This window comes from Acipenser ruthenus, chromosome 13 (genome assembly GCF_902713425.1).
Source record: "Acipenser ruthenus chromosome 13, fAciRut3.2 maternal haplotype, whole genome shotgun sequence".
NCBI classification, from domain to species: Eukaryota; Metazoa; Chordata; class Actinopteri; order Acipenseriformes; family Acipenseridae; genus Acipenser; species Acipenser ruthenus.
In genome coordinates, this window is record NC_081201.1 from 30,447,818 (window position 1) to 30,465,949 (window position 18,132).

The 18,132-nt window shown below is 36.6% G+C and overlaps 2 protein-coding genes across 2 annotated transcripts; one reads left to right on the top strand and one right to left on the bottom strand.

Moving 5' to 3' along the window:
• The first annotated feature begins 33 nt into the window (after positions 1 to 33).
• Positions 34 to 9,472, top strand: LOC117417869 (zinc finger protein 511). Its single transcript, XM_059035264.1, is given in 6 exon segments — positions 34 to 475; positions 707 to 801; positions 1,297 to 1,496; positions 2,138 to 2,255; positions 7,873 to 7,978; positions 8,691 to 9,472. Coding segments are annotated over 5 exon segments (588 nt in total). The 5' UTR covers positions 34 to 475; position 707; the 3' UTR covers positions 8,761 to 9,472.
• A 3,494-nt stretch (positions 9,473 to 12,966) lies between these two features.
• Positions 12,967 to 15,188, bottom strand: LOC117418523 (homeobox protein MSH-C). The gene is made up of 2 exons (XM_034031666.3): positions 14,684 to 15,188; positions 12,967 to 13,470 (listed from the first exon to the last, which is right to left on the bottom strand). The coding sequence occupies exons 1-2, from the start codon at positions 15,081 to 15,083 to the stop codon at positions 13,055 to 13,057; spliced, it is 816 nt and encodes a 271-aa protein (XP_033887557.2). The 5' UTR covers positions 15,084 to 15,188; the 3' UTR covers positions 12,967 to 13,054.
• Positions 15,189 to 18,132: the final 2,944 nt, after the last annotated feature.

Consider the following 18,132-nt stretch of genomic DNA (forward strand, 5'->3'; position numbering starts at 1 on the left):
TAAGGTTAAAGAAATCAAGTAAATGCAGTTACAGTGTATAGCAAATTTAAGTAAAACTAACAGGACAGACTAAATGCGTTGGTGGGAGAAACGGAACCTTTCTTGCCAATAAACTCTATGGGCTTTCGGACCTGTGTGAGCTCTGTCACAATATTGGTTATATGAACCCTGCTATGTCAACACAGTGAAATTGGTACTTAATATCAGTGATGCTGCAGTCTGAATTTGTTCGATTTTTAACAGAGGCAGATGCTGACATACAGGCGTTCCCAGTATTGCCAGTTATTACATCATAACTCAATACAGCAACAGGGAATCATGATGACGCTAAGGATAATAGATCACCATTTACTTTCACTTCACAGCGATTCCGGTTAAACAACGAAGATGAATTGTTTGAAGAACGTTTTGTTAATTTCAATTTCGTATTATTGAACCGTCAGTGCTGACAGGAAACCCTCTGAAGAAGCTATAGGTGCATTAATTAATCACTGTGTACTACTAGTGTATTTGTAAATTCTATTAAAGTAAGCCACAGAAGAACAAATATGTTTATGTGGCCACTGGCTAATTTGTGAATGAACAATACACTGAAATGGCCGTTTGTCTTCCTTTTTATGCTTCCTGTTATTTTTATCGTTTTGATATTGTTATTTTATTTTGGGATGTACTGGCAAGTCTCATTGTTGTTATTTTTATTTTATAGGATGGAGATATCCATCATCCAAAGACATCTGTACTTGCAAGATGCCATAACAAGTGTTGCAGATGATACTGATAAACCAAAGTAGGCACAGCACATGATATTGGATTTGATTTTCTTTATAGAAAAATTAATAAACTTTTGCAGCATGTGACTTAATGATTAGCAACAGACTGATCCCAGTGGTTTTGTAAAAGGTCCTTGTTGGCAAAAATAAATAATAGTTAATCATATTGTACTTGATCTTTTGATGTCTGGAAAGCAAACTACCCAGTAATGATTTGAGGCTAATATACAGTTAGCATGTTATACTGTATGTGGTTTCATATACCAGTAGTGGTAAATTTAGAAATATAATAATAATAATAATAAATCTGACAGTTGTTTTCACTAAAAGTCTTTTTTAATGTTCAAGTCTTCAGTGTTGAAGACTTTAATTTCTTTTAGTTTTTCTCATGGCAGTATGTGTTCTTAATAGGGAGCTCACGTCTTAATATTGAGCTGGTTTACTGTATATTCCAGAAAACTAAGGCCTAGACAAGCTCTGACAGTTGGTAGTGCAGACTGGTAACCCTTTTATACAATGATGTTTTTCTCTGAGTTCAGATGCCATATAGCAGGCTGTAGCCAGCTCTTTGACACACTGGAAGGGTATGAGCATCATTACAATACATTTGACCGCAACGTCCGCTCCTACTGCAAGCGCTCCTTCCCCTCCGGCCATCTTCTGGACATTCATATACTGGAGTGGCACGATTCCCTGTTCCAGATCCTGGCAGAGAAGCACAACATGGTCAGTTAACTTTACACACAAAACTGAATTCAAATTCATTTCTTCCACTTGGTTTTCCAAATGAAATTACCCAAGCTGTTTCCAGGTCTTACTCAGCTAAGTGATCTCACATGTGGCCAGACATCCCTGCAATGCATGAGAAGATAATTCAGATCTACAAGCACACATTTCATCCCAATTAAACATTTACTGCAAATTATACCATGCTAATAGAAAATGGTAAATAGCTGACAAACCCCAAGTAGTCATTTTTATACTGGTCACATTACACAAATTCCATCTTGATCAGACTTGCTCTGCAGAGACTGTAATGAATGATTAGCAACCAAATAAACAGATACAAAATTCAAATTTAGAGGGTATGAAACATCCCTTTAAATTACACAGAAGATTTGCGTTGAAAGTTTGTTTTTAAATTTAATGGATTAAATAAAGTTTCATTTAAAAAAAAAACAGCAGTCTAAAAGAGTTTCATGGATATCAAACGTTATTTTATATAAGAAAACAGTTGTTAAATAACTAATGGGTTAACAAGTTAGTTTTATTTCTGTTACATTGACATCTAGTGGCTTACAATTGTATGACAAGCCAGTAACACTGATACTGTTAAATAATTGACTGTTTTCCCCCCTTTTTTTCAGTATCAGTGCTTGGTAGAAGGCTGTTATGTGAAATTTAAGACCAGTATTGACACAAAAGATCATTTAATAAAAATTCACAGTTATCCTCCAGATTTTAGATTTGACAAACCCAAGAAAAGCAAAAGGTAAATGTTTTTATTTTACTTTTTACAAATACTATATATGCTATATATAACACATTTAAAGAGTTTGATAAAAACACAAGCAAGCTTTATTTGATACAAATTAATTTACTGAAACAGATGATTTTGTTGTGGTTACTTCATTATATATATATATATACAGTGCCTTGCGAAAGTATTCGGCCCCCTTGAACTTTGCGACCTTTTGCCACATTTCAGGCTTCAAACATAAAGATATGAAACTGTAATTTTTTGTGAAGAATCAACAACAAGTGGGACACAATCATGAAGTGGAACGAAATTTATTGGATATTTCAAACTTTTTTAACAAATAAAAAACTGAAAAATTGGGCGTGCAAAATTATTCAGCCCCCTTAAGTTAATACTTTGTAGCGCCACCTTTTGCTGCGATTACAGCTGTAAGTCGCTTGGGGTATGTCTCTATCAGTTTTGCACATCGAGAGACTGAAATTTTTGCCCATTCCTCCTTGCAAAACAGCTCGAGCTCAGTGAGGTTGGATGGAGAGCATTTGTGAACAGCAGTTTTCAGTTCTTTCCACAGATTCTCAATTGGATTCAGGTCTGGACTTTGACTTGGCCATTCTAACACCTGGATATGTTTATTTGTGAACCATTCCATTGTAGATTTTGCTTTATGTTTTGGATCATTGTCTTGTTGGAAGACAAATCTCCGTCCCAGTCTCAGGTCTTTTGCAGACTCCATCAGGTTTTCTTCCAGAATGGTCCTGTATTTGGCTCCATCCATCTTCCCATCAATTTTAACCATCTTCCCTGTCCCTGCTGAAGAAAAGCAGGCCCAAACCATGATGCTGCCACCACCATGTTTGACAGTGGGGATGGTGTGTTCAGGGTGATGAGCTGTGTTGCTTTTACGCCAAACATAACGTTTTGCATTGTTATTATTATTATTATTATTATTATTATTATTTATTTCTTAGCAGACGCCCTTATCCAGGGCGACTTACAATCGCAAGCAAATACAAATACATTCAAGTGTTACAATATAAGTCATACAATAAGAACAAGAAATACAATAATTCTCAAGTGTGACAAACCACAATTCAATAATACAGCAGATAATAGTGAAAGTTACATCAGGATATGATTAAGTAGTGATAGTTACATCAGGATATGATTAAGTACAAAATACTACAGATTAAACACTTGGGAGATTACAATATTCTGAGGTACAGGATTAAATGCAGTAAAATAGGGGGCAGATAAGAGCAAAATAAAGCATATTTAAATGAAGGGTGATAGTGTCCCAGGATACAACAGAGGAGTTCTACAGGTGCTGTTTGAAGAGGTGAGTCTTAAGGAGGCGCCGGAATGTGGTCAGGGACTGGGCAGTCCTGACATCTGTAGGAAGGTCGTTCCACCACTGCGGAGCAAGGGTGGAGAAGGAGCGGGCTCGGGAGGCAGGGGAGCGTAGCGGAGGTAGAGCCAGTCTTCTAGTGCAGGCGGAGCGGAGAGGTCGAGTGGGGGTGTAGGGAGAGATGAGGGTCTGGAGGTAGCTGGGTGCAGTCTGATCAAGGCATCTGTAGGCTAGTACAAGAGTCTTGAACTGGATGCGAGCGGTGATCGGGAGCCAGTGGAGCGAGCGGAGTAGTGGAGTAGCGTGGGCGAAGCGAGGTAGAGAGAACACCAGGCGAGCAGCAGAGTTCTGGATGAGCTGGAGCGGACGGGTGGCGGACGCAGGGAGGCCAGCCAGGAGGGAGTTGCAGTAGTCTAGGCGGGAGAGTACCAGGGCCTGGACCAGGAGCTGGGTAGCATAGTTGGTGAGGAAGGGTCGGATTCTTCGGATGTTGCTCAGGAAGAATCTGCAAGTGCGTGCCAGAGTGGAGATGTGCTGGGAATAAGAGAGGCAGGGGTCCAGGGTGACTCCAAGGTTTTTAGCTGAGGAAGAGGGAGAGAGTGTGGTAGATTCCAGAGGAACAGAGATAGAGAGATCAGAGGAGGGGGAGGAGGAGGGAAAGAAAAGGAGGTCAGATTTAGAGAGGTTGAGTTTGAGGTGATGCGAGTGCATCCAGGAGGAAATAGCAGACAGACAGGTAGAGATACGGGAGGAGATGGTGGAGTCAGAGGTGGGGAAGGAGAGGAAAATCTGAGCATCATCAGCATAGAAATGGTATGAGAAACCATAGGATGCGATGAGGGGGCCCAGGGAGCGGGTGTAGAGAGAGAACAGGAGAGGACCCAAGACTGACCCTTGGGGGACTCCAGTCAAGAGAGGGTGAGGTGTGGAGGTTGCTCCACGCCAGGTTACCTGGTAAGTGCGGTTGGAGAGGTAGGAGGAGAACCAGGCCAGAGCAGTGCCAGAGATCCCCAGGTCAGCAAGAGATGATAGTAGAATAGAGTGATCAACAGTGTCAAAGGCAGCAGAGAGGTCGAGGAGAATTAGGACAGAGGAGAGAGAGGCAGCTCGGGCACACTTAAGTGAGTTGGTGACAGAGAGAAGGGCGGTTTCAGTGGAGTGAGCAGAGCGGAAGCCAGATTGGAGAGGGTCAAGCAGAGAGTGGTTGGACAGGAAAGCAGAGAGCTGGCGGTGTACAGTCCGCTCGAGGGTTTTGGAGAGGAAGGGTAGGAGGGAGACAGGACGGTAGCTCTGGAGGGAGGTGGGGTCGAGGGTAGGTTTTTTGAGGAGGGGAGTGATAGAGGCTTTTTTGAAGGCAGAGGGGAAGATGCCAGAAAGTAGAGAGGTGTTGAGGAGGGAGGAGATGAAGGGGAGTAGAGCAGGAGCAGCAGCTTGAAAGAGGTGAGTGGGGAGGGGGTCCAAGGCACACGTGGTGGGTTTGTGACCCTGGAGCAGGGAGGAGAGGTCAGAGTCTGAGAGGGGCAAGAAGGTGGAGAGGGAGGGCGAGTTAGTAGGGGATGTAGTGGGTGTAGGGGTTGGAGCAGGAGGGGGTGCGGGGGAGGGAGAGGTGTTAAAGAGTTTGCGGATATCTGAGATTTTAGAAGAGAAGAAGGAGGCAAAGTCGTCAGGGGAGATAGAGGAGGGAGGAGGAGGGGGGGGAGGGTTTAGGAGGGAGGAGAAGGTAGAGAATAGTTTACGTGGGTTGTTAGTGGAGGCTTGGATTACAGATTGGAAATAAGCACATTTAGCAGAGGAGAGAGTAGAGGAGAAGGAGGAGAGAAGAGTGCGGTAAAGGTCTAGGGCAGCAGGGAGTTTGGTTCTCTTCCATTTCTTTTCAGCAGATCGCAGTGTGATTCTTGCCGAGCGGAGCACAGAGGAGAGCCAGGGATGGGGAGGGGAGGGGCGAGCGGGTCGGGAGGTGAGGGGACAGAGGGAGTCGAGGGAGGAGGTGAACTTTGTTGCCAAAAAGTTCGATTTTGGTTTCATCTGACCAGAGCACCTTCTTCCACATGTTTGGTGTGTCTCCCAGGTGGCTTGTGGCAAACTGTAAACTACACTTTTTATGGATATCTTTAAGAAATGGCTTTCTTCTTGCCACTCTTCCATAAAGGCCAGATTTGTGCAGTATACGACTGATTGTTGTCCTATGGACAGAGTCTCCCACCTCAGCTGTAGATCTCTGCAGTTCATCCAGAGTGATCATGGGCCTCTTGGCTGCATCTCTGATCAGTCTTCTCCTTGTATGAGCTGAAAGTTTAGAGGGACAGCCAGGTCTTGGTAGATTTGCAGTGGTCTGATACTCCTTCCATTTCAATATTATCGCTTGCACAGTGCTCCTTGGGATGTTTAAAGCTTGGGAAATCTTTTTGTATCCAAATCCGGCTTTAAACTTCTCCACAACAGTATCTCGGACCTGCCTGGTGTGTTCCTTGTTCTTCATGATGCTCTCTGCGCTTTAAACGGACCTCTGAGACCATCACAGTGCAGGTGCATTTATACGGAGACTTGATTACACACAGGTGGATTCTATTTATCATCATTAGTCATTTAGGTCAACATTGGATCATTCAGAGATCCTCACTGAACTTCTGGAGAGAGTTTGCTGCACTGAAAGTAAAGGGGCTGAATAATTTTGCACGCCCAATTTTTCAGTTTTTTATTTGTTAAAAAAGTTTGAAATATCCAATAAATTTCGTTCCACTTCATGATTGTGTCCCACTTGTTGTTGATTCTTCACAAAAAATTACAGTTTCATATCTTTATGTTTGAAACCTGAAATGTGGCAAAAGGTCGCAAAGTTCAAGGGGGCCGAATACTTTCGCAAGGCACTGTATATATATATATATATATATATATATATATATATATATATATATATATATATTACTGAGCGTTTTGGGACTATTGCTATCATATGGCAGACATTATTTGTGAATTATTAATTAAGTAAATGAATTAAGATTATAAACCCTAGTACAAATATATTTTATGCTGAGCATTTAACATTAGGGTGTGCATGCATGTACATTTATATTGGTGTACTTATTTTAGGGTTGAACCTGATACAGTCTGATGTGTCCGAGGTGGGGTGGATTTCATCCTGTTGAAGAGGGTACATTCTCTCCAGTATTCATGGCTAAACCTTTCAGTTTGTCATTGATTTTATTTCAGCATCTAAACGAACATCCTTTTGAAAACACTTAGTCATTTCAGATTTATTCAGCGCATTAAAGAAGGTTTGTTTCCAGTTGTTAGAACAGGCAGAGTTCAATTGAAATATCCTGACCACATACCCCCAAACCACAGCCCGTTTTCTCCATTGAAGAGAAGCGTACATAATTGAAAACACATCTATGACTATAGTTAACATTGAAGGAACAACTACAGTTTTATTTCCATATATAAATCCACTTAAAAACAATACACTTAATGTATACAACTGCATTTCAATTGTGCTATCCCGCTGCCTGGAGTTATACTCTTAGGATTAGCAATGATTTGAAATATGGTTTGAATGTACCTTTTACTGTTGTGGTTGTTTATAAATAACATAAACGTCAATATCAGCCACATATCCAGATCTTAGCAGTTTCTGTATCATGTGGATATTATTATAGTCAATTTACATTGCATTGATATCTGTCTTGTTTAGGGACGCAGTTGTTTCACTGCAGTTGCAGTTTTCTGTATCATGCAAAGCATGGCCTCAGTTACCATTTTGCTCCACATATTGCAAGGATTGATTGCTGTTGCTAAGCAACGACTACAAGCCAAGTGGCATGGCGTGGGGGAGACCATTGTCTCCAATTACATGAAATGCACCCTGTAGTTCTAGCTATTATATGCATATGGTTTGATCTTTCCTTTTTTAAGATCCTGGATTTTTAATAAAGATGTCAGTTATTTGCAGCGTCATTTGCCTCAGTGAATGTCTGAGTAATTCCACTTGTCATGTAATATTGTGTATAAACCAAAAATAAGTTATCGGCATATTTCTTCAAGTTTATTAAAAAGAAAAGAAAAAAAACATAACAGCTTCTGTTACTGTATATCCTTTCTAAATCAGAATAAGAACAATCTGTTCAGCTTTCAGCTTATGAGTTAGGGAAGAGAGACTGTCTACTATAGGATCTGTACTTAGAACCTGTATTTTTACATTTATTAACAACAGCCAAGATAAGACTCCACGTAGAAGAGATGTGACAATGGAGGTATCCAACCATGTCCTTATGACACAGGAAGTATGGAGTCCATCGAGGTCTGTCCACCTGAAAAATCAGAGCCGGCAATGAATGAAGACAGCTCTGGTCATGTAGAGCAGATGAAGCCACACTATTCATACAAGTTAGTTTTTATTTTATTTTATGTAGTGACACTCGTTGGTGTTTTGTATTTTGTAAAACACTTTCAGCACTACCCCAGGATTAAGTTATATCACTGTCCTATACTTAAAAAAATGGGCATATATATATATATATATATATATATATATATATATATATATATATATATATATATATATATATATATACATAGTAGTATATTAGTTGAGTTTACTGGTCTGCTGTTCTTAGTGTTTTCAGTTTTTCTTCCTAGACCTGTATACTAAAAAGAAAAAAAGTAACCCTTTTGTGGCAACAAAGGAGAACACTTCAACGACAAATCAGACCACCACCACCCTTATTAAAATCCCCTGTTAAAGTTACAGTTCCACATATTTCCAATGCAGATTTTATTTCCCCAAATAAATACATAGTCATGTCATGGGATCCTTGCAATGGCTGTTCCAGTTTGTACAGTTAGAGGGCACAGTGGAAGCAGGTGTCTCTTCTTTGAGACAGCCTTCTCGGTACCACCTCCCTTTAGTGTACTAATTGTATATCGATAAGCCATGAACCTTTTACTCATGCGTTCCATTTTAAACCTGCTACAACAAAAGGATTGTGTTAGAGGACAGGGTTAAAACTATAAGCAAACTAGTGGACAATACAGTAGTAATGCATGTCATAATAGTGAAATTAAAGACTATTGTAATAACTGTTTATTTAATTTTTAGGGTACCAGCCACAATTTGTTTTGGTCAAGGCTCAGTACGAGGATTCAGGGGCTTGAGGAAAAAGAAATGATTTCTACTGAAGAAAATTAAATGAATGAGGAGGCTCTGTCCCCTATAGCTCTCCTTAAAGTGATACAATAACTTGGGGCGTAAGAATTCATAGTGGATTGTTACAGCTCTAATAATAATTTCCCATTGCTGCAACTGTCTTGGCAAATTTCATTAACATTATCAAGTAAAAGCAACATTATCCAAATGTTCAATAACTATCATCTCATCAACGATATTGCATTTTTAGATTAGAAAGTCTAGCATTAAAAAAGAACAAGTAGAGACTGGTAAATAGTTGGTGTACTGTGGTATGTGTTCATCAGATCTTATATTCTCCTTGCTGATTAAACTCACGGAACACATCAAAATAAAGCTACACACTACCAGCTACAGAGTGAACTGAGGCATGCCAAGCACTCCACAGTGTGAGAGTTTGGGAATCAGCTTACAATGCCATCTATCATACCCCAGTCACTCCCCAGTATGTAGTCTACAGAAGCCTGACAACAACCTTAAATGTGAGATGTGCAACAGCCCCATGACTACCCCCAGCAAGAGATCACATTGTATTACTATCCAGCGAGTCAAGAGAGTTACATTACATCATTTGTCAGCAATGGTGGGCAATCCCTGAAATGTAGTGACAAAAATGCCAACTTTGTTCACCCTTCCTGTATGTTTTTTACTATTTCTTTCTTTTTTTTTTTTTGTCGTGCCGCTCTTCTACTAAATACATGTCAAAATATGTCTTCTTTAAAAAAAGCATAAAATTAGAACTTGAAATTAAAAACGATAATAAAAATGAACCATTGTGGCTGGTGTTGTTCTGTTACAAGTGAAGTGATCATGAGCTGCAGAATAAAATCTAAACCAAGAGGGTGGGAGAGGGGGTTTGTAAAGGTCATAGAGCTAATCCGTGTAATGAACCACAGTTATAAAGCTCTACCTCTCAAATGTTTTTTTTTTTTTTTTTTTTTTTTAAATGAAGCATTAACTGTGTAACCACCTGGATTATGAAGGTAATACTCTGTTACCTGGCATGCAGGGTACCCACAGAACCCTCTGCACTTTGGGAATCCTGCTTCTCGGCAGAATCAGAATGGGGCTCCGGGTGGCGCCATTTCCTAATTCGATGATGCTCAAGAAGACTTGATGGATATATAGGCATTTGCCGCAGTTGCGCAGGGATCGGATCCTTAATTGTAAAGCGAGTGCGTATTTTAATTACGCTAATTCTTTTGGGACATTTTTATCGCATATAGTTCACAAAGTTCAGTTTTACGTATTCTGATTATTTCGTTTCGTGTGAAGCACAGTTAATAAAGAATCGTTGTCCTATAGGAAACCAATTACTATAGGTATCGAACATAACTGAAATATTAGAGCTATTTTAAGCTTGTATTTAGTTGTTAATTTGTCTGTTTCTTCATTCAATGATATTGTGAGTTAAATATATAACAAAACTTTATTTTTCAGTTTAAATGCTATTGAGTAAACTACACAAGTGTTATAAAATGGAGTTTATCATACGTTTTCCTAATGCATTTTGTAGCTACACAGATAACGGTAAAATGGTCACAGATTCAAGTGGACATCATCATCATATATATATATATATATATATATATATATATATATATATATATATATATATATATATATATATATATATATATATATATATATATAATTTCACTGGTTCCCTGCAATCCAGCAGCATTACAATACAGTCTATAGTTACATTTTATAGACAAAGGTGTTGTGCACTCTATTAGTTAATTAACTGATTAATAGCTTGTTCATATTAGTTAATAGTTAATATACAGTTGCTTGTTTATTAAGGTTTTACATTCATATCCTAAAGTGGGTGTTTTATACATGTTTATTGGAATGTTAGGGACTTGCACTTTTTCTAATTTAAAATAATGAAATTGTTGTCTTTACAAGGAAAAACAACTACTGTACCACCAGTTACACAGAACTGTCATTAAAAGGGGCAACATCGCCCGATACACTTGTTATTCATTTTTCAAAATGAGCTCTATGATCCACCAGGTGGCGCTAATGCGTTATAGTTGCCTATTGTGTAATAAATGTGCCAAGTTATTGCAGAAAATACAGCTCAAATTGGATGGAAACAGCTAGCAATGTTTAAAAAGAAATTCTGGACAGTGGGGAGGGAGGGGGGGGGGGGGGGGGTATTAGCCCATTGGGGGTTTATAACATCCTCTTTTTATAAACACGTGAAAACAGGTTTAAAAACAACTTTTTTTTACAAACTAAAACGCATACCACGGAACTGATAGACTTTATCAGCACCAAGTAACGTTGCACAAAGAAGACAACCCTAAATAAATAAATAGGTCCATTGTCTTATACACAAAAATCATACAATAATTGGCGCATACCATCGTACCAGTTAACTGGTATGCTGTGTTAAGTTCAGTAATATTCCTAGACAGCACAGCAGTCTTTTGGTTTGGGGCTCGTTATTTTTTCCTCTAAGTCTTTAGAAGTCGGCAGATCCGCTGTTAATCAACCTATAGATATGTAGGATAGTATATAATAATAATAATAATAATAATAATAATAATAATAATAATAATAATAATAATATTTTAACAACAGGCTATTTTTTCTGGTGTCCAAGTCAAACAGATTTTATACATAAGGTTAACAGCACTGCGCATTTGTAATATGTTCTTGTATTAAAATCGTGTTTTGTTTTGTGGACATAACTACTTAACTACATTGTGAATTGTAATTAATTCATCATTAATCCAAACAGAGGATATTTCTATCAATTAATATGTTTTTCTTGAATAATAATAATCTAAATCTAGAATAAAGACATGACTTAGTTGTTTTAACGCGCAAAAAATATGCTTGTTTAAACGTTAAGTGCATTTTATCAACAATAACCAATGAGGATACAATACGTCTATTGAGCATCTACAGCTATGGCCAAAAGTTTTGCATCCCCTAGAATTTTAGGATTGAGACATAATTTAAATATATAATTTAGATGTTTTATTTAATATCAGGTAACAAATAAACTACAAAAGTCAGTACAGTATTTCATGTTAGATTTCGAAATGTCACATTTTTAATTTTTTGTCAGTTTTTCGATAAGTAAAAGGTACAATTGTAACAATAGTGTTGTTATTGAAACCAGGTGAAAGTCATACCACGCAGAAGGAAAATAGTAGCATTTCAAGATTTGTAAAGTAAATTAAAAGTCTTTATTGAATACTTTGTACAAAATAACGACATTCTGTTCCTTTTTAAATGTAGTATGTACAAATAAAAAATATGAACATTTATTGTAGAAATGTAAACAGGTTCAACACACATAGTTATATATATATATATATATATATATATATATATATATATATATATATATATATATATATATATATATAGTAATCCTGCTTTTTGTGTGACAGTGGTTACATGAAACCATAGTTTTACAATTGCTTTATTTACAACTCAAGATCGCTCAGTCACAGATAAAATACAATTTTTTAATATGGAAACAAATTACAAATACAGCATTATAAAGGAAGACCATTACCCTGTCCACGGGACGACGTTTTCACATCCAATAGTGCTTGATTTTTAAGAGCTCTGTTCAAAAGGGAAAATACAGGTCCCTTCAATGTCTATAAATAGACACCAACTTCAATAGCAATTCATCACAGGAACCGTGCAACTTATAAAGTTTACCAGGATACCATTGTACTTGCAAATACACGTTTTAAATTGTGTCCTGTAAGCATACGTACACACATGCATACAAAAACAAACACAATACAATACAGTATGGTCTCCAGTGGCCTATCAGTTATAAAACAGACAGGTCAATTTTTAAAATTGTATTTGTAATTGGAATATATTTAGGGATCATTGTTTGGAGATAATCATAAATTCAATCATTCTTTTCTGAAAAAAAAAATATATATATTTATTTAATGTAAATAATGTTTTATTGTATAGTTTGAGTTTATATCAAACATCCATTAATAAAACATGTCTGAGACTAACAACAGATTTCTAAAGTCACCTGTTGCGTTTGTCCTGCCATACGCGAGGATTCACGTATGTACGCGCGTTTAAACACTACCATAACCTTGTATATTTACCAAAAGTGTTTTTCGCGATAAGGAATGTGTATATCGTGTGCACACTAATGGGCATTTATATACTTGCAATTTTTTTAAAATGTTCTCTTTTTGCGCCCATTGAGCTAAACATCTCTGAGTACATGGAATGATGGTTTTATAAGGCATAGTCTGATTGGTTTTAGTTAGTTATGATAGATAGTACATCCCATATGTCACTGGTGTACCGAAGAGTCCTGGGACTGGCAGCGCAGGTCTCTGGTAAGAGCTGGACGGTCCGTATAGTGAAGGAGAGCCAAGGTGCGCACCGAGTGGGAATGGAAAGGCAAAGGAAGGGAGCAGTGGCTTGGTGGCCAATTTGAACTTCTCTAGTTCAGCCTCTTGAAGTCTTTTGGCTTTAGCTCTTCTGTTCTGGAACCAGATTTTAACCTGTGTTTCTGTGAGGTTTAAGGAGTTGGAGAATTCTGCTCTCTCCGCTATGGAAAGGTACTGCTTCTGTCTGAATTTCCTCTCCAGAGCCAGCAGCTGGGAGGTGGTGAACGGGGTTCTGGGTTTTCTGTTGTTCTTGTGTTTTCTTAATGTACAAGGAGGGGGGCTGGAGTGTCCTGTTTAAAAAAAAAGAAAAGAAAAGAAAAAAAAAACGACTGCATTATTTTGGCAAAAGATGCTTAGGCCGATGCATGGTGACCGTTTTTGGAGCGTTTTAAAAATGATGTCCATTTTTTTTTTGTTGGCCCTTATTGTTTTTCACTTAAAAGATTTGAACTTTTGTGCGTTGTTGACCTGTACACTTGTCTTTATATGACAATCAATATTTACTATAGGAACTCTGTATAGTTATTAATGTATACAAAACAAAATAATGCAATATAGGAACGTATCCAAGTCAACTGGCCTAGTTACAAAAATAATACGATGCAATTTCCTTTTACTTTTCTTTGTATTGATGGAATGATACACATTATGGTTACTCATCACTTCCAAATATTAGTGCGTATACGTGTCGCAGTAAGAGTATATGGTTTTGGCTGCAGCTAAAGCTATTTATAACTTCTGCGGAAAATCGAATGTTCCATTTCCTATAATCGAGGCGAATCCATTATCCTCTATCAAATTAAACTTAACTTGTTGACTTTAGTGGACTATTCAGTAGGTATTTAAAATACATGACAGTATAATTCACCAATACGCGGTTAGGTGTTACTGTTCTGATTCTAAATGGAAAACAAATATTTTAAGTTTGAACTTTAAAAAACAGACAAATAAACGTGTTGTTGTTATTTGTGTATTCGTTTAGCTATTATCCATGGATTAATTTGATCATTTACTGTTATTTATTTTAATGTGCAGATCGAAATGTATCTTTATTCCAACGATATATTATTTATAAACCTAAATTGTGGAATTGAGAAAACAAAGCAAAACAAAACAAAACAAAAAAACAAAGATAACATACATTGGTGGAAAAAAAACTTGGAAAAAAGGCAGACATGTTCATTTCTTCTTTTAACGCTATCCCAATTTAAAAGTAAAATGTATTCCTAATAATATTCTGCTGACCACAAATTGGATATTTGGGGATTGCATGAAAAACAACGGACAATTAATAACAATAATAATACAATAATAATAATATACCTGCCAAATGTATTAATGATTTACCATTTTTTTTAAATAGCTTTTACAAATTGAAATCTAAAATTTGAATAGCATATTATCGATACTACTATACAGCCCTATAAAATGAATACATCATCATGTAAACGGTATACGGTACCTCATCTTCCTAAGATGTTTTACTAACAAAGATGTACTTACTGGGCGGAGTTGAGAAAGATGAATTTTGAAACCAAGTGCTCTGGTCCTTGTCACTAAGATCTTCGATGCCATTTTTCGGAGACTCCGTTAAGTTTGGAAAACTCTCCACAGAAACGCGTTTCTCAGCAGAAAGTGCCCTCGGAGACTGTGGCTGATCAGCAACGGGCTTAGTGGGTACCAAACCCTGTTCATATGACGAATATTGAGTCCTGCATGGCGAGCTCTTCGAAATAAGAGATTCTACACTAAAAGGAAGGCTGGGTGCCTTGCTTTTACATCCTTTGATAACGTTGTTATCTTTTAATGGACAATCTTCCTCTGAATCTTCTCTTTCGTGCTGCTTTAGCTCTTGAGAGAGAGGCCCTTGTACAGGATTCATGATACTAGAGAAAGGGGCCATACACCTTTGCAGAACCACTCTTCAATCGCTTTCTGGCATGCGACGGTTTGGCCAAGGTTTACCAGTGTCTGTCAAAATACCCTCAACTTACTGTGACTTATCTGTTGTGCTTTCAGCTATAAAAGTTCTGTAACTTTCACTTTATCTCACCGCCTTCCAATCAGATTGCCTTTTTGTCTATATGACGTTGGATGCAACGTTTTGATTGGCTGACAAGCTTCTAAAAGGCATCAAGAATGATTTTTGAAAGAAATGAGTAGTTAATCATAGTGTCTTGCTGGGAAGGTTTATTGATAGCTCTAGGGCTCTAATCTCCGAGGAGCACTGAGCCACCAGAGCAATTTTAGTGCAATTAACCAGTAGGGCAGCCTTAAAAAAGACTCGCTTTACTCATTAGTAAGGCACTTATTGAAACCATACAGGAAAGCAACCACCCCTTTGGTATTTATTTTAGCATGTTGTATGTATAACTTACGTTTTTGTCTGTTTGAATATGTAACCGTTCCTTGCATTTTCTGAGTAATAAAGCTACAACAATATGTATCCATACTTGTTTCTTTGTATCCACTTGTATCTTTGTGTCTGTAATATATACAGTATATGTCTATGTCTGTCTTTATTAGCTGAATAAGTCTTTACCAGACACTATTAATAAAGTATGACTGTTTAAATACAGCATTTGTACAGCCTAAAAATTGCTCGAGCTTCAATTGAAAAGCACCAGGCAATCCTTCACCATAAAATAAGTCAAAGCATTTAATAAGGCAGACAAGTTATGTTTTGGAAGGCGCCAGGCTCGGCAGGATCAAAAAGGAAGCTACCTCAGGGAGAATAGGCAACAGTTAACTCTACTTAACCAATTGTCCTCAAAACGTTGAATGTCTAGTGCGTGGCTGGAAAGAGAACATTCTCACAGTCAGCTACATCAGGGTGTGTTAACTGTTTCATTCCTGGATTGTTGTTGAAACTAGGGAAACCTTTACCTCATATTATACATATAAGTTATCCGTGGTTTTAAATATGACATTATAAACCATTAAATAATAACAATGCTCATCACTATAGCATTTTTTTTTATCAGCTTATGGTACAATTCAACATATAATCTCTTTTATTTTTTTCTGCAAACAGTTATCCATTTTACTAAGTTCTGTTTCCTATAATACTTTTAATTTAAATAGCAATGCCATACGTGGTTATTATGTGTTGAATATTGGAAGCAGGCGAAAAGACGCTGTATATCATTGATAACTGGTTACAGAATGTTTAGAAGGGAAAAGGAAGTTTCATAGCATTGTAGGTGACTTTTTAGACAAACTCGGAGGTTGACGAGTTTGTTTGACAATACACCGGTTGTGAAAGGGTTAAGTAAAATGGCAAAGTGAAAAAAGCGAAACTTCACAAAATGTTTCGCTATCTAGTATTGCATTGAAAAAAAACTTCAAACGTCAGCAAAATGTCACAGTGCTTTGTGTAAAGAACTTTTTAAATCGCCTGAAATATTTTAAGAGCGGTCATATAACATTATTACCTACATTGTATTATTTTTTCTTTCTCTTAAGTGAGTATTAAAAAGTTGTATTTGTTACAAGTTTATTAGAGATAGTAGCCCTATAAGGATTATTTCCATTTTGTGGATCATGGAAGTTTTAAGTGATTTAAATGTGAAAAAAAGCTGAAATATGGTAACATACCTTAAAAGGGATTATATATATATATATATTAATGTGGATTTTATTTTTTCCTTGTCTGCAACTACATATTTTATAGTTTAAAAACGGTGTCAAGCAAACTGATGAAGCGAATGTTTTATTCTTGTAATCTTTATTATTTGAAGAGTACGATACATTTTTATTCATGTAATAATTTGATATTTGAATGTCATTGTTTAGGTTTGATACATTTATTGGATTTATTATATATTGATAAACAGTGCTTGTTTTGCTGTCCCTGTTATTTTTTTGAAGTGTGTGTGTGTGTGTGTGTACCATTATCCCTTTTATATGAAATTGTATTTAAAGTTTTTTTTTGTTTAAAATGTAATGCAATATTGTATTCTCTTCTTGCTACATTAAAACGCCTGGGGTTCCAAGGATCCCGTGGAGTCCGCACTGATCTATGACAAAGCTCCGAATGTTGTATAATGAAATAGCTCTAAAGTGCTTGGATAATGAATAATCTTTATCATTATTACAAGCCCGACAACCAGGCCTATGTTAAATTAACCAGTGGATTACCCACATGTCATAACAGTATTTTTTTTAGCTGTTTATTGAAAAAAAAAAAAGAAATAGCCTACACAGTATGACAATGCATGTGGATGTTTTTGTTTTAGTTTTTCTTTACCATTCGGGAAATGCATTTAGGGATATTTAGGTAAGTCGGGTAGTAACACTATACTGTCCTATGACTGCTAAAGTAAGAGAACAAAGTACACAATATATTCCTAGATTCTTTTAAATGTTGTACATGTACATTATTGCTGCCCACGCAAATTATATTTTTCCATTTATTTCATTAGCATTTGGGGAAATACTGTTGCATCCTCTGCTTGATATATATATATATATATATATATATATATATATATATATATATATATATATATATATATATATATATATATATATACATACTTGTATTGTAATAAAAACCAATAAAACATACAATTTCACATGCCAGTTTTTTAGGTAATAATCAGTTTGTTTGTTTTTTTGTTTTTTTTTAACAAATTAACAAAAGCATGCCAAAATCTATTTGTCTCTAGAACAGGAAAGAACAGCAATATATTATCTTATTAAGTTGAAACTTATAATAAACTTAAGGTATTTTATTGTAGTATCTTATCGTATTCAGTATTATTTACTTTTATTTAATACTAAAATGTAAATACACACAGGTAAATGTATACAACAGACAGAATATAAATATGGCACAGAAACTTGTAACAAGAAATTCCATTAATCGCCTAACAAAAAAAAAAAAAAAAAAAAGGAATCAATGGTTTATTGAGAATCCAAATGGTCTTTTGAATGTGACCCATTTTAGA

Excerpts from the sequence above, each read along its gene's own strand:
- LOC117418523 (XM_034031666.3), bottom strand. The coding sequence starts at position 15,083 with ATGGCCCCTTTCTCTAGTATCATGAATCCTGTACAAGGGCCTCTCTCT. Across the intron at positions 13,471-14,683 it reads ATCTTTCTCAACTCCGCCCA|GACACTCCAGCCCCCCTCCT; the intron begins GTAAGTACATCT and ends TTTTTTAAACAG.